Source organism: Dermacentor variabilis, chromosome 1 (genome assembly GCF_050947875.1).
Source record: "Dermacentor variabilis isolate Ectoservices chromosome 1, ASM5094787v1, whole genome shotgun sequence".
NCBI lineage: Eukaryota > Metazoa > Arthropoda > Arachnida > Ixodida > Ixodidae > Dermacentor > Dermacentor variabilis.
In genome coordinates, this window is record NC_134568.1 from 232,053,730 (window position 1) to 232,077,253 (window position 23,524).

Sequence of the window (23,524 nt, forward strand, 5' to 3'; positions counted from 1 at the left end):
TGCCCGGAAGTGGAATACTGAGCTATACCCCCGAATAAGAGCTCCCAACGAGAAGTGCCCGCCAATAATTGCTATAAAATTAGTGGAGAACAGAAAAAGCTGTGAAGGGGGCAGCCGGCTTTGAATCGGAGACCTCCCGATCTGCAGTCGAATGCTCTACCACTGAGCTAGACCCCCGAATAAGAACTCCCAACGAGAAGTGCCCGCCAATAATTGCTAAAATAAGTGGAGAGCAGCAAAAAAAATCTATAAAGGGTGCACCCGGGTTTGAACCGGGGACCACCCGATCTGCAGTCGAATGCTCTACCACTGAGCTATACCCCCGAATAAGGGCTCCCAACGAGAAGTGCCCGCCAATAATTGCTATAAAATAAGTGGAGAATAGAAAAAAAGCTGGAAAGGTGGCAGCCGGCTTTGAATCGGAGACCTCCCGATCTGCAGTCGAATGCTCTACCACTGAGCTAGACCCCCGAATAAGAACTCCCAACGAGAAGTGCCCGCCAATAATTGCTAAAATAAGTGGAGAGCAGCAAAAAAATCTATAAAGGGTGCACCCGGGTTTGAACCGGGGACCACCCGATCTGCAGTCGAATGCTCTACCACTGAGCTATACCCCCGAATAAGGGCTCCCAACGAGAAGTGCCCGCCAATAATTGCTATAAAATAAGTGGAAAATAGAAAAAAAAGCTGTAAAGGGGGCACCCGTGTTTGAACCGGGGACCTCCCGAGCTGAAGTCTAATGCTCTACCACTGAGCTAGACCCCCGAATAAGAACTCCCAACGAGAAGTGCCCGCCAATAATTGCTAAAATAAGTGGAGAGCAGCAAAAAAAATCTATAAAGGGTGCACCCGGGTTTGAACCGGGGACCACCCGATCTGCAGTCGAATGCTCTACCACTGAGCTATACCCCCGAATAACAGCGCCCAACGAGAAGTGCTCGCCAATAATTGCTATAAAATAAGTGGAAAATAGAAAAAAAAACTGTAAAGGGGGCACCCGTGTTTGAACCGGGGACCTCCCGAGCTGAAGTCTAATGCTCTACCACTGAGCTATACCCTCTTTGTATATTTATTGCCTGTTGGCGATACAACAGGAAAAAACATAGAATGGCTCAAAACCACATTCACAATGAAAAAAGCGATAAAAACACCGGCTGTATTACACAATATACAGCTTGGTTAAAGGTATTTTGTTGTCGTGAGGTGGTCAAAGATCCATAGCCATTCTAGGGGCTCGCATAAAGACGTATATGCGTCGCGTAAATATACAATATTTTCAACAAAATACTCTTTTGCTGGTCGTGCAACTTGGTCTGCATTTCTGACCACCATTCGCGTCCTCCAGAGAGTGTGCATGCACAAGAACATTATTAGGTCATACGGCACCATCTCTGTTTGCTCAAAAGGCAGAAACTTCATCCCGAAAGGCGGTAATGGGAAATCTTTTTTGAGAGTTCTCTGTAGGATGTCCCATAAGAATATGGAATCCCAGCAATTCAAGAAAATGTGCTCTATTTTCTCTGGATTTTTACAAATGATGCAGTTGACGCTCCCAGGCACAAAGACACCTTTTTCCTGGAGCCAAGGTTTGACAGGCAGTGTGGCGCAGTGTAACATAAAGAAGAAAGTTTTGGTAGAAGCCTTCACAGGGTAACCTTTTACACGTTTCAGCACATTCCCCTCTTGTCCTAAATGATATGCTGAACGATAAATCGGTGTAGGACACATGACATAAATAAGGTCCCTGAAAAGCTTCTTTCTGGAAACATCTGAAAGATAATCTACTGAAAAATGCGCTCTGAGAAAACGGACACTATCCACAACTTCACGCACATATCCTTTCACAGCTACATTACGAAGCGTGTGTGACGTAACAATAAAATCAGGCAATGCATCACACAATCGCACTTGAATAACAGTGCGCAAGAACGCGTCACTTTGGTCACGGAAAAACACAAATCTCGACACGACCTATTTCAAGAACAAATGAGATAAACCTACACCTCCATTCACCACCGCATGAAACAAGTTTACACGACTCATCCTTTCCCAACCAGATGCCCACAAAAAAAAAAGAAAGCAAATATTCTGTGCAATTTCTGCACACAAATCCTTGACATACACAACACTTGTAACATACAAAACACTTTCGCTACCAAAAACAAGTTACACACCGTCGCGCGGGTGAAAATAGACATACTTCGTCCGCCCCATTTTGATGTGTGTGCTTTCATTTTTTCAGTTGGCTCTGCCCACTGGCTCGTTGCATCTTTATAATATTGAAGCGGAACACCAAGGTAGCTGGATGGCACAGTTGTGAACTTTATGCTTTCATAGTTTTCTGGCTTATCTTCCCATTCTCCGTGCCAGAAACCTAAACACTTCTGCCAGTTTATGGCACTGCCAGTAAAGCTACAAAATTCTTTCGCATTTTTTACGGCTTCTTTAATGCTTGTTTTGTCTCCACGAAAAATCGCAATGTCATCTGCGTAAGACAAGATTTTAATTTCATGTGTGAAGAAACGGAAACCTCGTATATTCTGTTTGTTTTGCACTTTAAGGCAAAACGGTTCCGAGATCATTGGAAATAATAATGCTGAAATCGGATCTCTATGTTTCACACCAGTTACAACTGATATTCGATCACTTAATGTCTTATTAATTATTAGATTGGTAGTACAATCAGTGTAAGCCACTTTTACCCCATCTAGGACCACCTTGCCAACGTTAGTATATTCCAGTAATCTAGAGATCGCCTCGTGTGCTACCCTATCAAAGGCTTTCCCAAGGTCCAGCTGTGCCATCACCACGTGCCCGCATACCATATAACAGCACTGCAGTACACTTCGACCTGTATGAACATTCGTAATAATTGTCCTCCCCTTTATACCACATGTTTGGTGTTTACCAACTACCAATGTTATTACACTTTGCAGTCTTTTAGCTAACACTTTCATGAATATCCAGCAATCAATATTTGCAAGACTTATCGGCCGATATGCTTCCACTGAAAGTCATTTTGAGGGGTCATCTGTTTTAGGTATTAGTATATGGCTTGTTTTAAATGATGGAGGCATTCCATGGCTGTCTATACGCTTCATTAATAACATGGTAGAGTATTTCAGCCAATTCATGTTTAAAAGATTTGTATAATGACGCGCCAAGGCCATCAGGCCCAGGCTGCTTTCCTACGCTTAACTCCTTTATTGCTGTTTCGATTTCATTAACACTAATGGCAGCTTCCAGTGTCTTATTTCGCATCGTCGTTCAACCTCGGCATTAGTGGCATAAATTCTGTAAAGAAGTCTTCGTGTACAGGTGTCTTACACCCCAGCAAACCCATGTATATTTCAATAAATGCTTTCTGGATCACATTTGATCAGTAGTGGCTTCATCACGATAGCAAATTCTTTTGATTTCGTTGTTTGCGCCGTAGCATCTTTCGTCTCCCAGTGAGCTCCTGGTTGGGGTTTCCCCCAGCCTGAGCCGTTCAGCCCGCGCTCTTATCACGGCCCCTCTATATTTTTCAGCTTCCACGGCTTCCACCTTTCTTTTAACTTTTTAATCTCTTTTGAGAACAGTCCAGGTATTGTGGTTTCAGCATTTAAAAGATAGTCCAGAGTATTTCGCAGTTCTTTTTCTTCTTGCTTAGATTTGTGCCGCAGTGCGCATGCTCTATCAATTGCAGTAATTTAAACATCGATTTTAAATTGTTCCAACAACGCACCAACACTGTCAGACTTATAAGAGTTAACAGCTTCAATTTTTTCTGTCACTGCCCGCATAAAAGTTTATCATATAGCAGCTTTTTGTTAAGCTTCCAAAGATTCCAATTAAACTGTGAAATTTTTCGTTTTGTGCCTATTTCAAACATGACCTGGGTATGGTCGCTGAAGCTTACATGCTTTACCATGTATTTGAAGCATAATGGCATAAGGCTTGCTGAAATGTATGCGCGATCTAACCTGGCATGACTCACACCTTGGAAATCCGTATACTGCACACAACTACCACGGAGTACATCCCCCACATCAAACATATATTTTTCTTGTGTAATTGTGTTCAATAGATCAGCGCTCACACCTCTAATAGGTACATTTTTCACTGTGTCCTCAGGCAAGCAAACACAATTAAAATCACCAAGAAGCACAACTTTCCTTTCACAAGACAAAAACGGTTCAACATACTCGAAGAAAACCTTGCGCTCCCTCTCTCTATTCGGGGCGTAGATGCACAAAAGGCGCCACTCAGCTTCATTAAAAGAAAAATCACACAGGACTAGCCGACCATTTTCACTGGTGAGGACTGCTTCCTCTAATATTCCGATACTATTGCGCAAAAAAAGGGCACACCCTCCGGACTTGCTAGCAGCATGACACACACAAACGTTATATCTTGCTTTAAAGGTCTCGACCATCTGGTCTTTTGCTTCCTGACTCGATTTTTGTCTCCTGAATAGCCAAAATATCTATGTCATTATCGAGCATTAGGCGACTAACTAGCACTTGCCGTCGTCTTGCTGTCAATCCCCGTACGTTCAACGTTGCAATACGAAGTGCAGAAAGATTTAGGTCCATTATCTTATTTTATTGCACAATACCTAATCCGCTACGCAAAGACAGGAGAGGGAGACTTACATCACTGGTCAGTGTGCACAGAAGGCGGATTCATCCACACTGGTAATTAGCCCGGCTTCTACCTTGAAGACATTCAACTCAACCAAAGTCTCTACATCCTCTACATCCCCGTACATACAGTTGAGCAAGAAGACAAAAAAGTACCCCCGCTACCGCGGAGGCACTCGCGGCCCTTGCAACCGGTCTGGTGGGACCGTCGGCTTGGGCTTGAAGCTGCTCCTACGAGTGGTCGTTGACTTCAGCGGCGGTGGTCTCACAGCGCTCGTTGGGTCGGAGCAATCCTCGTCGCTACTCACCTTCTCATAGAGGTCGCTTAGTAACAGCTGTTGCAGGTTGACTTTCTTTTTCACTTTTCGGGAGTGCCTCGTTCTCCGAGTCATTCTGCGAACTCGATGCGCCACCTCCAAGATTTGTTTCCATCTCGGGAGTACTTTCGGGAATGCTTGGGAGGGCCGGTTGTCGTTTTTCGTCCTCCGTTCCTAATTCTTTGTCCTTTACAGAAGACGCTACAGGCGGGTTCTCTTGCCTGCTCGCCTGATACCCACTTCCCACAGAATCTTCTTCGGCGTCGGCCGGGTCCATAAGGTGCTCTTGCACAATGTAGCTTCCGCCTGTTCCGGTTACATTGGCATAGCTGCGTACACACTGGCTATCCTCGTGGCCATAGCGGCGGCAGGCACCCCAGCGCGGTACCCCGCACTCGCGCCGTATGTGACCGGTGCCCTGGCACCGGAGGCAGAGCGGCGCTCTACCAGATACGAATACAAGTGCGTTTTCTTAGCCTATGCGCAACTGGGGCGGCAGGTCTTCGACCGTCAAGCCGGACTTCAGGCGCAAGGACACCAAACGTGTGTGAGAGCCCTTCTCGTAACAGCCTGAAACACGCCACTTCTCTTTGGAAATTTCAAAAACTTTGCCAAAAGGTGCCAAAGCTGTTCGAACTTCGTCGTCGGGCGTGGTGTGCAGGAACCAGGGAAGCTTCATCCGCACATCCTGTTTGCACGGGTCAATAACTACGCACCGGTGCTCCTTGACGCTGAACGCCCCGAGTGAAAGCATTTTTTTCTTTGCGTCTTCATCCTTGAAGGTCATCGCCCACACATGATTCATTTGATAGGCCCCAAGGGCCAGCACTTCCGGCATAAGCTGTACTCTGGCAAGCGCATCGCCAAAATGTTCTACGCGATACGGTCTTACTTTTAAGTCTCCGTGCAAAAACACTATCTTAGAAACCGTCATACCTGATGGCAGATGAGGCAACACAAGCTGGTATTCCTGTGTAGTCTACTCCGTAAACCTGATTCCACGGCCCTGCTGGGCCGCTTCAACCGCCCCAACGGAGCAAGACATTCTGCGACCGTACCGTACGGTAGCCGGAAGTAGAATGACTGAGCTTTACCCTCGAATAAGAGCTCCCAGCGAGAAGTGCCCGAAATAATTGCTATAAAATAAGAGGAGAACAGAAAAAAAAAGCTGGAACGGTGGCACCCGCGTTTGAACCGGGGACCTCACGATCTGCAGTCGAATGCTCTACCACTGAGCTTTACCCCCGAATAAGAGCTCCCAACGAGAAGCGCCCGCCAATAATTGCTATAAAATAAATGGAGAAAAGAAAAAAAAGCTGTAAAGGGGGCCCCCGGGTTTGAACCGGGGACCTCCCGATCTGCGGTCGAATGCTCTACCACTGAGCTAAAGCCCTTTTTTTTCTTTAGTGCCAGTCCTCGACATATCACAACAACACACATTCATTAGACACATATACAACAAAAAACATACAACGAGACCAAAGAAAACGGGAATCAATACAAAAGCCGAACAATAAACAGCACTATACACATGCGTTACCGTCCGCTACTGTACCATGACGTTGTCTCATTAAAATTCCTTGAGTGCTGGCAGAGATTCAACCCTGTGCAGCAACTCAGGAACAGGCTGCTGCAACTTCTGCACTTCCACATACCGCTGCATGCATTCCCGGAAGTGTACACGTGCCGGTCGGGCATCCGGATCAGAATGGTAGCCGCCATTCTTGCGCGCCATAAACAGTGGAGGCCCGTAAGCATGATGACGTCGTACGGGAAACCTTCCTCATCATTTACTGGTAGAAACCTGATTCCTTGGGGATCCATCGGTAACTCGTTTTTTAGAGTTATTTGCAACACTTCCCAGAAAGAAAACCCTTCCCCCCCAAAATTATGGGGTATTACGTGCCAAAACCACTTTCTGACTCCGGAAATTTCGACCACCAGGGGTTCTTTAACGTGCACCTAAATCTAAGTACACCGGTGTTTTCGCATTTCACCCCCATCGAAATGCGGCCGCCGTGGCCAGGATTCGATCCCGAGACCTCGTGCTCAGCAGCCCAACACCATAGCCACTGAGCAACCACGGTGGGTACCCTTCCCAACAATGCATGAAGACATGATCTATAGTTTCCGGTTTTTTACAAATAAGGCAATGTGTTCCCCATGGCATGTAGAACCCACTTTGTTCCAGGAAGATTTTAACAGGTAAAGTGATGGTATGTTTTTAAAAAAATAATGATTTCGTGGCTGGTTGAACTGGTATCATCGTTACTCTTTTCAGTAAGTCTAGGCCTGGGCCTCCACTGTACACGTCTCTGTACATGGGTACTAGCAAGACACTGTTACACATATCACGATAGAGCTTTTTCCGTCTTGCACTCCACAAATATGCATTTGAAAAGCGAACACGTAAAAAGGAAACACTCAACAATTTCTCGAAAGAAACCACGGACTGGTCCTGGCATTATTTCGGTACCTACAACGAATTCGGGAAGTGATCTTGACAGCCTCATTTGGGTCACGGTGCGCAGAAATGGGTCGTTTGTGTCTCGAAAAAAGAAGAACCTGTTCACCAGTTGACGCAAGAAGAGGTGCGCCAACCCCAGACCGCCATCCTTCACACGCCGGAAGAGATCATCTCGGCTGCATCGCTCCCAGCTCGATGCCCACACGAATACAGCGAACACGAGGTGCAGTTTCTGCACATTAATTCGTGAGCACTGTAGGACCTGCATTACGTACCAGATCTTTGTCACGAGAAACATGTTGCACGCTGTAGCTCTTGCGAACATTGACAAGTGACCGGCGTTCCATGAGTCGGCTTTTTCTTTTACATCTTTTGTTCTACCAGTATTCGCAACTGTCCTTGTAGGCATCAAGGGGTGCGCCAAGGTACTTAACTGGCATCGTGACCCAGTTTACGTTCGAAAAGTGGTCTGGTGTAGACGCCCATCTTCCATGCCAAAACCCCAAGCATTTCTGCCAGTTAACGTAGTTGTTAGTGATGTTACCAAACTTTCTGACGATACTAACAGCATTCAATGCACTTTCCTTATCTTCACAGCACACAGCCACATCGACAGCATATGCCAATAGCTTCACCTCTGCTGATTGAACACTGAGCTAGATGCCCTAATAAAAGCTCCCAACGAGAAGTGCCCGCCAATAATTGCTAAAATAAGTGGAGAACAGAAAAAAAAAAAGCTGTAAAGGGGGCACCCGGGTTTGAACCGGGGACCTCTCGATCTGCAGTCGAATGCTCTACCACTGAGCTATACCCCCGAATAAGAGCTCCCAACGAGAAGTGCCCGCCAATAATTGCTATAAAATAAGTGGAGAACACCAGAAAAAAAGCTGTAAAGGGGGCACCCGGGATTGAACCGGCGACCTCTCCATCTGCAGTCGAATGCTCTACCACTGAGCTAGCCCTCCCGTATAAGAGCTCTCAACGCGAAGTGCCCGCCAATAATTGCTAAAATAAGTGGAGAACAGCAAAAAAAAAAAAAAGCTGTAAAGGGGTCACCCGGGTTTGAAGCGGGGACCTCTCGAGCTGCAGTCATATGCTCTACCACTGAGCTATACGCCCCCCCTCCCCCATTTTTTTTCGTTATTGTCAAATTCGACGTACTCAATCAAGGTTTACAAAGATAAAAGGTGTGGACCACACTTTGGCCAACACGGTACTAAAATCTTTTTAACAACGCTAGTTCATCAAACAAGGAGATCCATTGTGGTGGATCAGGCAGCGCTTTGAAAGCAACTCTCACACACACAACACTCTCAATGAAGTTTTCCCGAGCCGGTATAACAACAATGTCGCCGTTCTGAAATTGCAATCTAGTTTTACACATAGCGTGGAGGCTCAGGATCATAAGGTCATACGGGACATCCTCTGCGTTATCAATCGGTAAGAGGCGTATTCCATATTGGTCCAGGGGTAACTGTTTTTTCAATGTTCTCTGCAAAATATCCCAGTGAAAGATGGCGTCCCAGCAATCTAGGAATGCATGTTCTATTGTTTCCGGTTTTTTACATGATAACCAGTCGGTGCTCCAGGGGATGAAAATACCCTTCTCATGAAGCCAGGTCTTAACGGGAAGTGTGTTTGTGTGCAACTTGAAGAAAAAAGATTTAGCTGACGGCCGTATTGGCATTTTTTTTAATCTCTTTAGAACGTCTTGGCCAGGGCCTCCACGTTGCGGAAAACGGTACAAAGGTGGAGGGAACATCGTGTTCACGAGATCTCTGTATAGTTTTTTTCTTGGTAACGGTGGACAGGTATTGCTGTGAAAACCGTACTTTCAACATCTTATATGAACATACCACTTCACGTAGGTAACCAGTCACTGCTCCTGGCATATTGTGAACAGTCGAAATAATGAATCCTGGAAGTTGTCTACACAGCCGTACCTGTATCACTGTTCGGAGAAAAGGATCATTTTGATCCCGTAAAAACACAAAGCGTGACACGACTTGTCGCAGAAACAAATGAGCTAAACCAAGCCCACCTTTCTTGACCGGGAGGAACAAGTTCGTTCGACTCATCCTCTCCCAGGTGGAGGCCCAAATGAAAATAGCGAAAACACGGTGAACTTTTTGTACGCTTACCCTCGCAGCACACAACACTTTCATAATGTACCATATCTTAGAAACTAAAATAAGATTGCAAACAGTGGCTCTAGAAAACATTGACAATTGTTTTCCTCTCCACCCATCAGCCTTTTCCTTTGCTTTCGACACTTGATCGAGCCAGTACGATTCAGGTTCACGGTAATTTCCGAGAGGCACACCGAAGTATTGCGTTGGTAACGTCGACCACTTCAGTCGATAAAAGGTCTCCGGCGTGTCATTCCAACTACCATGCCAGAAGCCGTAACTCTTATCGCAGCTCATCTGGGCTGCAGTTGAATCACAAAACCTTTCAACGACAGTCGTTGCCTCCTTAATGCTCGCTTTGGTTGTGCAGAAAAGCGCGACATCATCGGCATGTGCCAAAATTTTAACGTGTGCTGCTTGCAGCCGATAGCCTGCTATGCGCTCGTTATTTCTGATCGCCAAACAGAGTGTTTCGAGATAAGCAGCAAACAGAAGGGGCGATAGCGGGATATTACCCACATCTTCCAGGTAATAATCATGCACTACTGCGTTTAGAAATTCGGCACTCTTATCACGAATGCGTGAAAATTTTGCTCGGTCTTCAGCACAGCAAACACAGTTAAAATCACCCAGCAGTATTACGAACTTGGAACAGTTTACGTACGCTTCAAGACGCTCAAAGAAAGATCGACGGTCCGTTTCAATATTCGGCGCATAGATACAAATAGCACGGTAATCCACATCCCCAAAACAAAAATCAGCCACTAAGAGGCGCCCAGTTTCACAGGAAAACACTGACTGCACACAAATGCCAAAATTATTTCGTAGGAATATAGCGCAGCCGCCTGATCCACCAACAGCGTTACAAACGCACACGTCAACGTGAGCACGAAAATTGGACACCATAATGTCGGTTACCTCTTGGCTCTCAATTTTCGTTTCTTGGAATCCTACTATATGTAAGTCATTATCCAGGAGGAGACGACTTAGCTGACATTGCCGTCATCTTGCACTGAGCCCTCGTACATTTAACGTAGCTACTCGTAGCGTTCCTTCGATATTAACCGCCATAGCTAGAAAGTAGAATGGTGCCCATCACAGTTACACAAGTATGAGCGCTCATAAAGGTGCGCCGATAACCACGTCGAATGCCTCTAAAGGAGACGCAGCTCGACCTTCCGGAAAGGGCACTCAAGTGCAACTTGGGCCCCCCTTCCTGGCAAGGTTCGAAATAACTAGCGCTCAGGATGACGGCCATTGCACTCACCAACCCCCCAACCCCGCTCGAGCTAGACAGCACGGAATTACGCAGGTAGTTTACCCGCCTGCCGTGTATCGACCGTAATGGTCGGTCGCGGCTTCAAGGTCAACCTTCTTATACCTGACGCTTTGGGCGGGGGCTCGTCTCCGCCACTGCCGTCCTGTTTCGCCGTCCGGCTAACGGTCGGGTTGTGGGGCCGTTTCCCCGTAGGTTGGCTAGTTGGGCCGGTAACGGTGTCCATGCCTTCAGGTTCAACGAGGCAGGAGGTCGCCTCGGTCTCAGGTGGGGTTTTGTCTTCAGCATTCGGCATGGCCGCAGTGCCCTCTGCAGTCATTTGTTGGTGTCCTGTAGCTACAGCTTGAGCTACTTGTTTCTCCTCCGGTTCAAGTCGTACCACCGACTTTGCCACGAAGTCAGATGCTTCACCCACCGCGGACGACGTGTCTTCCATGTCCGCCTCCTCCATGAGTAAGGCAGAGTTGTCCTCGTTGCCCACGGGTCCAGTCACGCTAGCGTACGTGCGCTCGCACTGACTGTCATCATGACCGAAGCGTCGGCAGGCACCACACAAAAATACGGCACTTGCGACGAATGTGGCCCGTGCCGCGGCAGTGTAGGCAGAGAGGATCCCTGCCCGGCACAACCACGATAGCCAGTTCACCGGCGACGCTCACCTGATGCGGAAGGTCGTCGAGCTTTACGCCAGGCTTAAACTTCAGCGTAACCAGCCTTGTTGTTGAGTTCTTATCATCCACACCGTGAACCCGCCAGCGCTCGCGGACGGTGTCCGTGACCTTTCCAAACGGCGCGAAGGCAAGGCTTACGTCCTCGTCAGGAACGATGGGCAGCAGCCAATACACTTACAGGCGTACGTCATGGTTGGCGGGGTCAATGACGAGACACCGGCCCATTTTGACCTGCAGCTCCCCAACGCTGACGAAATTTTTCACCGCGTCGCTGTCCTTGAAGGTCACGGCCCACACATGGCTCATACGGTAGGCCCCGAGAGCAGCCACTTCCGGCAGGAGCGATAACTGAGCGAGTGCGTCGCGAAAATCTTCCACCCGGTGTGGGCGGGCCCTGATATCACAGTGTAGGAAAACCGTATTCAAAACAAAACGCCCTGTCGGCAGACTAGGCAAACAACTTGGTACTCGTTGTACGAGGCAGATATCCTGTTACCGCGGCCCGTCTGGGCCGCTCAAGCCGCTTCTACGGAGCCCATGATATACACGTCCGTCACGCTCGGTGGCCGGAAGTGGAATCCCACTGAGCTATACCCTCGAATAAGAGCTCCCAACAAGAAATGCCCGCCAATAATTGCTATAAAATAAGTGGAGAACAGAAAAAAAAGCTGTAAAGGGGGCACCCGGGTTTGAACCGTTGACCTCCCGAGCTGCAGTCTAATGCTCTACCACTGAGCTATACCCTTTTTTTTCTTTATTACCTTCTTGGTACATGACACAATAAAAGACATACAAAACACTAATATCGCTTTACAAGTAAAAGATGCGAGCGGTGCACTGGCCAGCTCACACCAAAGGATTAAAAGCGTTTCAGTTTGGCGAGGTCATCCATTGATGGGAGCCATTCCGGCTGTTCTTTTTGAGCCTTAAACACATTTCTTACATAAGACACATTTTCAATAAAATACTCTCGTACAGGAGATAGTTTCATCTGCATGCCTAAACGCCATTCGATTTTTCCATATACTGTGTAAGCTGATAAGCATAAACATGTCCCACGGCACTTCATCTCCGCTGTCTACCGATAGAAATCTTATGCCGTAAGGTGATATTGGAAGCTGCTTTTTTAAAGTTCGTTGCAAGACGTCCCAGTAAAATACAGCGTCTGTGCAGTGAAGGAGCATGTGATCTATAGTCTCCGGTTTTCTACAGATTAGACCGTTTGTGGACCATGGGACAAATATTCCTTTCTCTTGTAGCCATGGTTTCACGGGCAGTGTGCCAGTGTGCAGCTGAAAGAAGAATGATTTCATTGAGGGCCGCACCGACATCTTTTTGACTCTCTTCAGTACATTCCCTCCAGGGCCAACACAGTATATGGAACGGTACAAAGGTATAGGCAACATAGTGTCAATAAGGTCTTTATAAAATTGGTTCCTCCTAACATCAGCAAGATACTGTGCAGAAAAGCGAACTTTCAAACACTGAAAAGCGCGCACAACCTCCCAAAGAAATTTCCGCACCCGTACGCGTTTCACAGGGCTGGATGATGCAACATATTCAGGCAGTGCCTCTTTCAACCAAATTTGCATTACTGTACGCAGGAAAGCATCTTTTTGGTCTCGGAGGAACATAAATCTTGACACAAGTTGCCTAAGAAACAAATGAGCCAAACCTAGGCCACCCTTTCCCACGGACAGAAAGAGATTTGTGCGACTTGTCCTCTCCCAACTCGACCCCCAAATGAACACTGCGAAAACTCGGTGCAATCTCTGGACGCTGGCCCGTGACATACACATTGCCTGGAGCACATGCCATACCTTGGCCACCAGAAAGAGGTTACATACTGTGGCCCGAGCAAAAATTGAAAGATCGAGGCCACCCCATTTGTGCGTACATTCCCGTGGGCGCTCAGTTTCCGCTTCCCAATATTTTGCAGGTTCTCGATAGAGGTCTAGCGGTACTCCCAAGTATTTGACAGGTGAGGTTGCCCACTGAACGCTCTCAAACATTTCAGGCGCATAATCCCATTTTCCGTGCCATAAACCAAAACACTTTTCCTAGTTTATCACACTTCCGGAGGCTTTGCAAAACCTAGCCGCGTCCTTCACCACTTCAGTTAGGCTTTCCCTATCTTCGCAAAAAATGGCGATATCATCCGCATACGCAAGTACTTTAACTTCAGTGGACAACATCGTGAATCCACGCACTTTTTGGTTTGATATAATTTTCAGGCAGAAAGGTTCGACATACAACGCAAACAATAATGGAGACAATGGGCACCTTTGCCTCATGGAAGAACGAACTGAGATACTTTCACTCACTCGCTTACTAACAATAATGTTTGCCATACAACCAGCATATGCCATATTGACACCTTCCAAGAGCACTCAGCCGACATTCACGTGTTCGAGGATAGAAAACAGAATATGGTGGTTGACGCGGTCAAAGGCCTTTTCCATGTCAAGTTGCAACATGTCTGCATGTTTATCAAATGCATCACAGCATTCTAATATTCTCCGTGCTACGTGAATATTTGTCGTTATCGTACGTCCTTTAATCCCACACGTTTGGTGCTGGCCTACGATAGCTTGTATTACATTCTGCAGCCTTCTGCCCAGAACCTTCATGAATACCTTATAGTCCACATTCGTGAGACTTATGGGCCGATACCCTCTGACTGACAATCTCTTAACCCGGTCATCACTCTTCGGAACCAGGACGATGTGACTTCTTCGGAAGGACGGAGGCATCATCTGTTTTTCGTATGTTTCTTGAATTACGCTGTGTAGAATATGCGCCATGTCAGACTTGAAGGCTTTGTAAAAAGCTGCGCCGAGCCCGTCGGGTCCAGGTGATTTGCCGGAGCTTAACTCGCCGATTGCGCGCTCTACTTCCGCTGCACTAATCGATGCCTCGAGCCCCAGCTTGAATTCATCCTCCAAGATAGGCATCAGTGCCGAAAACTCCGCCGCGAGGCCTTCTTCAACACGTGACTCGTGACCCAGTAGTCCTTCGTAATAATCAACAAACGCACGTTGAATAGTGTTAGAGTCACGAGCCATTTCGCCCTTGTACTCTATCGCTTTTATCTCGTTCTTTACTGCATATCGTTTTTCGTCGCACAGGGACCGTTTTGTCGGCGTCTCGCCAAACCACAACCGTTCTGCACGTGCGCGTATGACCGCTCCTTTATATTTCTCTTTATCCATCAGTTCTAACTTATTTTTTGTTTCTTTTATTTCTTTTTCGTACTGGCCCGGCTGAGCACTTTCTAACCTCAGCAGCAAATCTAAGCGGCTCTGAAATTCTTTTTCGTCTGCCTTGTCACTTCGGCGCAGCGAACTCGCTCTTTCTGTAGCGATCATTTTTATTTCTTCTTTAAAATGTTCCCAGTTTCCAATAATGTCCCCTTGATCACCCGTTTGCAAACAGTCAATTTTTTTCTTTTACTGTAAGCACAAAACTTTCATCAAGAAACTTTACATTAAGTTTCCATAGTTCCCAGTTGAACTTCGACCTTTTAATCTTCGTTCCTATTACCATTACCATGCAATGATGGCTGAACGCAACGTTTCTAACCAAGTAGTCACTGCACATCGGGACTACGCCAGCAGACAGATAAACTCTGTCAAGTCTTGCATGACTTGCTTGTTGGAAATGTGTGAACTGCAGACGGGCGCCTTATGACAGAGCACTCCCTGCGTCTTCCAAATTGTGCTCTAGGACAAGTGCATTCAAAAGCAACGAGCTTTGGACTCGAATGGTCGTGTTAGTAACTCTGTCTTCGGGCATACACACGCAGTTCAAGTTACCCATAAGAATAATATATCTAGGAGACGTCAGATAGGGCTGGACCATTTCGAAGAAAGCTTTGCGCTCATTTTCCTTACTTGGGGCATACACACACATTACGCGCCACTGTAAATCAAGATGCGAAAAATCACACATCACAAAACGCCCCGTGTTGAAAACTGTTACATATTCTTCAATAACACCTAAAGAATTCCGAATTAAAATGGCACACCCTCCCGACGTACCAACAGAATGATCCACACACACATTGTACCGGCTTCCAAAAGGCTCAACCATGCAATTCGCCTGAGCTTCACTTTCCACCTTAGTTTCTTGCACTGCCGCTACGTCCACATCGTTCTCAAGCAGGAGGCGACTTTATTGATACTGACGCCGCCTCGCTGCCAGTCCCCTTACATTAAACGTCGCAAATTTAAGTGCTGTTTATGTTCTGCCTGCCATGTGCGCGACAAATTAAGTAGACCGAACGGCTTCGTGCTCACCTTCAGCCTTAATACACCAAGAAGCGAAGCACAACAATTTTACCTTCTCAAGAGTTCTCGAGCACACCCAGGAGGCGTGCTCGTTATCTGCAGCACGCTGGCGCAAACTCAGCGCGCTGCTGGTCGTGGTCCTGTTGTGGGTCGCCTCTCGTCCTTGGTCAAGCCAGAAGGGAGCCATAGTTGTCACGTCGGTGTAGTCTTCGCCGGCTTTTTGTCCGGCGGGACGTTGGGCTTCAGGCGAAACGTCGGCCGACGCTGCCCTCCCGATTTGCGGGGTGGTTCGTCGCTACTTACAGAAGGACGCTGAACCTCTTCGACACAGGCTTTGTCGTGTGTCCTCTTTGCTGGAGCACCACTCATGCTTGTTTGGACGACATCCATGCCTTCCCCCTCTTCTTCAGGTTTTCCATGTACTGCTTCAGTAGCAGTACTTGCCTTTAGTTCCGCTGCATCCACCTTCGGGGCTACCACACTCTGCTTCGACGCAGTGGTCTGCTCTTCAGGCTGTGTCTCTACCACGCCCCCCTTGACGGCGTTAGGCGCTGCCTGCGGCGTATTCTTTTCTGCTGTTCTCGCTGCCTCCTCGGATTCATCCGCATCCGTGATATGTTCGGAGTCGTCTTCTCCTCTCATGTGCCCTGTGACATTTACGTACGTTTTGACGCACTGCGATTGGTCGTGCCCGAAGCGACGGCACTGACTGCAACGGGGAACTTTGCATTCACGCCGGACGTATCCTGAGGTATGGATCCTTAGGCAAAGTGGGGTTCTTCCAGGAACCACAACGAGGGCCTGTTCTCCAGCAATGCGTAGCTGGTGAGGCAGGTCATCAATTGTGACACCAGGCTTCAACTTCAAAGACACACAACGCGTTGACGAACCTTTGTCCATGACTCCATGAACGCGCCAGCGTTCCATGGTGACTTCCGTCACCGTTCCGTAGGGTGCAAAGGCTGTTCGCACATCTTCGTCCTGCACGTTGTACAAAATCCAGTGGATCTTTATCCTCACGTCCTGGTCGTCGGGATCAATAACAATACACCGTCGTTCTTTCACAGTCACTACACGGGCTGAAAGCAGCTTCTTCATTCCTTCAACACTCTTGAACGTGATAGCCCAGATGTGGTTCATTTGGAACGCCCCCAAGACGACAACCTCGGGGAGCTGTGCCAAACGAACCAGTGCGTCGCGAAAATCCTCGACCTTGTAAGGCCTTGCTCTGACGTCGGCGTGCAAAAACAGCGTATTTAAAACTATTCGACCTGTTGGTAGACGCGGCAAAGTACCTTCATAATCCTGGTCACTCGAGCCAGCAAACATGTTTCCACGGCCAAGCTGGACCGCTGATACCGCTCCGTTGGAGCACATGATGCGCACGTCCGTCACGCTCGGTGGCCGGATGTTGAATCACTGAGCTATACCCTCGAATAAGAGCTCCCAACAAGAAGTTCCCGCCAATAATTGCTATAAGATAAGTGGAGAACAGAAAAAAAAGCTGGAAAGGGGGCAACCGGGTTTGAACCGGGGACCTCTCGATCTGCAGTCGAATGCTCTACCACTGAGCTATACCCCCGAATAAGATCTCCCAACGAGAAGTGTCCGCCAATAATTGCTATAAAATAAGTGGAGAACAGAAAAAAAAAAGCTGTAAGTGGGCCACCCGGGGCCTCCAGAGCTGCAATCCAATGCACTACCACTAAGCTATACCCTCGAATAAGAGCTCCCAACGAGAAGTTCCCGCCAATATTTGCTATAAAATAAGTGGAGAACAGAAATAAAAGCCGGAAAAGGGGCACCTGGGTTTGAACCGGGGACCTCTCGATCTGCAGTCGAATGCTCTACCACTGAGCTATACCTCCGAATAGGAGCGCCCAACGAGAAGTGCCCGCCAATAATTGCTATAAAATAAGTGGAGAACAGAAAAAAAAGCTGTAAGTGGGGCACCCGGGGCCTCCAGAGCTGCAATATAATGCTCTACCACTGAGCTATGCTTTTTTTTATTCACAAAATGACATACATACATAAAAACACGTTGGCCTTCTTGGACCAACATGACAAGCTAAAATTTCTTGAAATTCACCAATTCATCAAGAATACCCAACCAGTCAGGCGGATCTGCCTGTACACGATATATCTCACGTATGAAAATAATGCTCTCAACAAAATTTTCTCGTGCTGAGCGCACATTCACATCAGCGTGCGTTACCGCCATCCGTGTCTTCCAAAGACTATGGAGGCTCAGGAGCATTATCATGTCGTACGGGAAGTCCTGATGGCTGTCTACAGGCAGGAAACGTATACCCTGTGCTGTTATCGGCAGTTCCTTTTTAAGAGTTCTTTGCAAGACGTCCCAATAAAAAATCGCATCCCAGCACTCAATGAAGGCGTGCTCAATGGTCTCCGGCTTGTTACATAGCGCACAGTTTGTCGTCCATGGTACAAATATTCCTTTGTCAGCTATCCATGTTTTGACCGGAAGGGTAGATGTATGCAATTTAAAGAAGAACGACTTTACGCTTGCTCTCACTGGCATCCTTTTAACTATTTTTAAAACATCTTGTCCTGGGCCTCCATAGTATTTCATTCGGTACAATGGCACTGGCATCATAACTTCAACTAAATCCTTGTAAAGTTTCTTTCTTGTTACTGTGCTCAGGTACTGAAGGGAAAACCGAGCTTTTAGTATTCGAAGGGAATCGACTACCTCTCGCAAGTAGCCTTTAAGCCGATAGTTTACAGGCTGTGCACTAGACACAATAAATTCAGGCAAAACGCTTTTCAGACGTACCTGGATCATCGTACGCAAGTATGAATCACTTTGATCTCGTAAGAAGACAAAACGAGAAACAATCTGTCGTAAGAACAAATGCGACAATCCAAGACCCCCATCTCGAACAGGACGAAACAAGTTGGTTCGGCTGACCCTTTCCCAAGTGGAACCCCAGATAAAAACAGCAAATACTCTGTGTATTTTCTGTAGATTCACACGGGTCATCGACAAAAATTGGAGGACATACCACACTTTGGCAATTAAAAATAAATTACAAACAGTTGCCTTTGCAAACATTGATAAATCACGACCTTTCCATCCTCCGGTTTTCTCTTTTACACGCGATGTCTCATCCTCCCAGTATTGCGCGGTACTCTCGTAGTGCTCAAGCGGCACCCCCAAATATTTCGAAGGAGACACGGTCCATTGTAAATTTGCAAAGACAGACGGTGTGATGTCCCAGCTTCCATGCCAAAAACCGATGCTCTTGTCCCAATTCATCTCGCATCCGGTTTGCCTGCAATATCTTTTAGCATCGCTTATCGCCTCTAGTACACTTTGGCGATCTGTACAAAAGATTGCGACGTCATCAGCATATACAAGCACTTTAACATGGGACGATTCAAGCTTACAACCATTGATTTTTTCATTACTTATTAGAGATATACAGAAAGGCTCTAAATAAATTGCAAACAGCAGCGGTGACAATGAACAACCTTGCCTCACTGATGATCTGAGTTTAATTTTCTCACTTAGTGTCTTATTCAGCACGATGTTTACCATGCAGTCATTGTATATCATTTTTAAACCATCGAGTATAACTGTGCTTATGTTAACGTGTTCAAGGATACAAAAAAGAGCTTCATGCGACACACGATCAAATGCCTTTGCTAAGTCCAGCTGCAACATAGCGACACGCCCGCCAAACATGTCACAGCACTCAAGAACACTACGGGCTACATGCACATTTGTAGAGATAGAGCGACCTTTTATGCCACATGTTTGGTGTGGTCCGACTAGAAATTTGATGACGGTCTGCAGTCGTTTTGCCAGCACTTTCGTATAAACTTTGTAGTCTGTGTTCGTGAGCGTTATCGGACGGTACGCACCCACAGATAGCAGCGTAGCATGGTCGTCATTTTTAGGAATCAGCACCACGTGAGCAGCACGGAAAGAGAGCGGCATTTCTTTCGTTTCGTACGCCTCCGTGATGACTGCGTGTAAAATGGGCGCCAGTTCATCGGCAGAAGCTTTGTAGAATGCGGCACCGAAACCGTCTGGCCCAGGTGTCTTTCCGAGCGTTAGTTCAGTTATCGCCTGTTTTATTTCGTCTACGCTAATGGGTTTCTCCAAAAGGGCTCGAGTATCACCATCTAACTGTGGCATTAAATCAAGGGTATCCTGTGCCAGCGGAATGCTCCCACTTCTTTTTACACCTATTAAGTTATCATAGTGCTCGACAAATGTTCGTTCAATTTCTTTAATGTCGCTGATAATAGTGTTCTGATACGTAATTTCTCTGATTTCATTTTGTGTTGCGTATCTCCTTTCGTCACACAATGCGCGCTTATTAGGAGTTTCCCCATCCAAATCTTCTCGGCTCGCGCCCTTATTACTGCTGATCGATACTTTTCGACGTCCATAGCCTCGAGCTCGCCCTTAACTTCACGGATGTCTTTACCGTACATCCCGGGATTTGAGGCTTCCATGCTGATCATAAAATCAAGCTGGCATTGCAATTCCTCGGTTTTTTTTTCTTTCTTTATGACGGAGCAGTGTTCCCCTCTCGATAGCTATCAGGTTGACTTCGTTCTTGAATTGGTCCCATTCAGCCGCACGTGACATTGCGGCAATGTCGGCCATGCTTTCTATTTTTTTTCTTTACTTTTTCGTTAAATATCTCGTCACCCAGTAGTTTAACATTAAACTTCCATAACTGCCAATTGAATTGCGCTTTCTTTTTCTTGCCCCCAACTGTGACCATTACAAGACTATGATCACTAAAAGAGACATGCTTTACTTCATACTTAGTGCACATGCTCACAAAGTCAACCGTGGCGTACACTCTATCGAGCCGCGCACTGCTTCCACGCTGGAAGTGCGTGAACACGGGTCGATTTCCATTTGAAAGCAGCCAGCCCAGGTCCTCCAAATCATTCTCGTGGATTAGTGCGTCTGGTACCTTTGCACTTTTGTCGCGGCAAAGTACAACTTTAGCTCAGTCCTCTGCCATCAGCACGCAATTGAAATCACCAAGCATAACAATACGTTTCGAACTCTGCAGATAACACTCGATTTTTTCGAAGAAGGCTACGCGCTCAGTCTCGCTATTCGGTGCATAAACACAGATCACTCGCCAGGGCTGACCAGAAAATAAAAAGTCTATAATAAGCAAGCGTCCTGCTTCCGAGACAGCAATGCTCACATCCGAGACGCCTATGTTATTACGAATGAATATCGCGCAACCACCAGATGTGGCCACAGCATGACAAATACAAACATTGTACCGCGTTCGAAAGGTTTCCACCATGGGGGCCGTCTGATCCTCACTTTCGATTTTAGTTTCATGCACTGCGACTAGATCTAAGTCATTTTTCGAAAACAGGCGGCTCACTTGGTACTGCCTTCTCCGGGCCGCTAAGCCCCTGACATTCAGTGTGGCTACTCGCATTGGCTTTTCAGTTTCACCGTGCATATTATGTGAGGAGCAAATGGGTCGCACAGCGCTCACCTCTGTACGTGATCGCACAGCATTCGTTTCATTGCAGTCGGCCATTCCTTGCAGTGTTATGTCTGGCACATCTGCACCTTCTTCCACGGACGGTTGCCGGCGCGACAATTCATTGCCGTCCGTGCGCTTAAAAGTCTTACGCGACATGTTGTACAGGCACCCGTGAAGTGCAGACCCCAGCGCCTACTTCGGCGCCTTGTCCGCCTCGCGTTTATCCAGGGGAACGATGGGCTTCGGCCTGAATGGTGAGCGTCGTACCGGTGCCGCTTTCGCAGGCGGCTACTCGGCATTCAGGCCACCACCCGGGTCGTCGACTTTCACCGTCTCGATGTGCGCCCGCTTATTCGACGATGTAGTCACGTCGGTCTCCATTGCGCTCGGCGCGTTGGGATCCGTCGTTGCTACTGAGCTTTCCTTAGCTTCTTTCGACCGGTGCAGCGCGTACAGGTCAGGCTGCCTTTCTTGCGGTGGCTGCTGCTCGCTAGACAACGAAGTAACGGCCCCTGCAAGGGGGCGGGCACCGTGGCCGGGGGTGTTGGTTGTGGCTCCAACTTCGCGCTTTCTACTGCCGCCGCTTCCTCAGCTTCTGCCTCGTCCATGACGAGCTCAGAAGAGTCAGTACTCTTTACGGGCCCTGTGACGTTCGCGTATGTAGGCGCACACTGACTTTCGTCATGACCGAAACGTTTGCAGCGCGAGCATCGTGGCACCCGGCACTCTCTGCGAACGTGGCCTTTTCCCTGGCAGCGCAAACAAAGCGGTGGCCTTCCAGGCACCACTAATAAAGCAGGCTATCCGGCGACACGCAACTGGTGCGGGATATCATCACTTTTCACACCAGGCTTCAACTCGAGATTCACCAGACGCGTAGTGGAGCCCTTGTCTGTCACGCCCTGAGCGCGCTCTCGTGAAACTTCCGTAACTTCGCCGTACGGCGCTAATGCCTCGCGTACATCTTCATCGCTGACGTTATGGAGGACCCAGTGCATATTAAGACGTAGGTCTTGGTTGTTCGGATCGACCACCAGGCATCGCCGGCCCTTGACAGTAATTGTTGCAGCTGTTAGCAGTTTGTTGACGGCTTCCGAGCTCTACATTGTTACGGCCCACACGTGGTTCATTTGGAAAGCTCCCAAGGCGACAACCTCGGAGAGCACTTTCAAGCTGGCCAGGGCGTCACGGTAGTCCTCAACTCTGTACGGCCGAGCACGGATATCGCCATGCAAAAAAAAAAAACAGTATTAAAAACAATCCGACCTTTCGGCAGTTGGGGCAGCATCACTTGGTAATCCTGGTTGTCTTCATCAACATTCCTGTTTCCGCGGCCAAGATGGGCCGCTGATACCGCTCCTTCGGAGCACATGATAGCACGTCCGTTCGCCTCGGCTCCGGGAAGTGGAATCACTGAGCTATACCCTCGAATAAGAGCTCCGAACGAGAAGTGCCCGCCAACAATTGCTATAAAATAAGTGGAGAACAGGAAAAAAAAAGCTGGAAAGGGGGCACCCGGGTTTGAACCGGGGGACCTCTCGATCTGCAGTCGAATGCTCTACCACTGAGCTATGCCCCGGAATAACAGCTCCGAACGAGAAGTGCCCGCCAATAATTGCTATCAGATAAGTGGACACAGAAAGAAAGCTGTAAATGGGGCACCCGGGTTTGAACAGGGGGCTTCCCGAGCTGCAGTCTAATGCTCTACCACTGAGCAATACCCCCGAATGAGAGCTCCCAACGAGAAGCGCCCGCCAATAATTGCTATAAAAGAAGTGGAGAACAGAAAGAAAGCTGTAAATGGGGCACCCGGGTTTGAACAGGGGGCTTCCCGAGCTGCAGTCTAATGCTCTACCACTGAGCAATACCCCTTCTTTTAATTCATTGCCGGTCTTCGACACAGTATACGACAAAAGTACACAAAATATATAGTGCGCCAGAAGGCACAAGTGGCCTAACGGCCACTGAGGCCTGGCGTTGTCATCTTTAAAATTCCCGGAGCTCTACCAAAGGCTCCAGCCTTGACAGCCACTCAGGAACATCTGTTTGCACTTTCAAAGTCTCCAGGAATCTGTGTACGCCTTCGCGAAAATACATACGTGTTGGTCGTGCGTCCGGATCACAAGAATGGCCAGCCATTCGGGTGCGCCATATACTGTGGAGACCCATCAGCATAATCTGGTAAAAGGGGACGCCATCCTCATATTCGGTTGGCAGGTACCGGATTCCGTGAGAGTCTAGCGGTAATT

The 23,524-nt window shown here is 47.7% G+C and overlaps 1 protein-coding gene and 7 non-coding genes across 8 annotated transcripts; all 8 read right to left on the reverse strand.

Moving 5' to 3' along the window:
* Positions 1-252: 252 nt before the first annotated feature.
* TRNAC-GCA (transfer RNA cysteine (anticodon GCA)) lies at positions 253-324 on the reverse strand. Its single transcript has one exon. It is a non-coding gene; the product is annotated as a tRNA-Cys (tRNA).
* A 221-nt stretch (positions 325-545) lies between these two features.
* On the reverse strand, positions 546-617 carry TRNAC-GCA (transfer RNA cysteine (anticodon GCA)). The gene has a single exon. It is a non-coding gene; the product is annotated as a tRNA-Cys (tRNA).
* A 223-nt stretch (positions 618-840) lies between these two features.
* On the reverse strand, positions 841-912 carry TRNAC-GCA (transfer RNA cysteine (anticodon GCA)). Its single transcript has one exon. It is a non-coding gene; the product is annotated as a tRNA-Cys (tRNA).
* A 7,240-nt stretch (positions 913-8,152) lies between these two features.
* On the reverse strand, positions 8,153-8,224 carry TRNAC-GCA (transfer RNA cysteine (anticodon GCA)). The gene has a single exon. It is a non-coding gene; the product is annotated as a tRNA-Cys (tRNA).
* A 9,060-nt stretch (positions 8,225-17,284) lies between these two features.
* Positions 17,285-17,356, reverse strand: TRNAC-GCA (transfer RNA cysteine (anticodon GCA)). Its single transcript has one exon. It is a non-coding gene; the product is annotated as a tRNA-Cys (tRNA).
* A 214-nt stretch (positions 17,357-17,570) lies between these two features.
* Positions 17,571-17,642, reverse strand: TRNAC-GCA (transfer RNA cysteine (anticodon GCA)). The gene has a single exon. It is a non-coding gene; the product is annotated as a tRNA-Cys (tRNA).
* A 200-nt stretch (positions 17,643-17,842) lies between these two features.
* LOC142561760 (uncharacterized) lies at positions 17,843-18,580 on the reverse strand. Its single transcript, XM_075673477.1, has one exon. It carries the CDS (start codon positions 18,578-18,580, stop codon positions 17,843-17,845), a length of 738 nt encoding a protein of 245 aa, XP_075529592.1.
* Positions 18,581-22,781: 4,201 nt separating this feature from the next.
* On the reverse strand, positions 22,782-22,854 carry TRNAC-GCA (transfer RNA cysteine (anticodon GCA)). Its single transcript has one exon. It is a non-coding gene; the product is annotated as a tRNA-Cys (tRNA).
* Between the last annotated feature and the right edge of the window lie 670 nt (positions 22,855-23,524).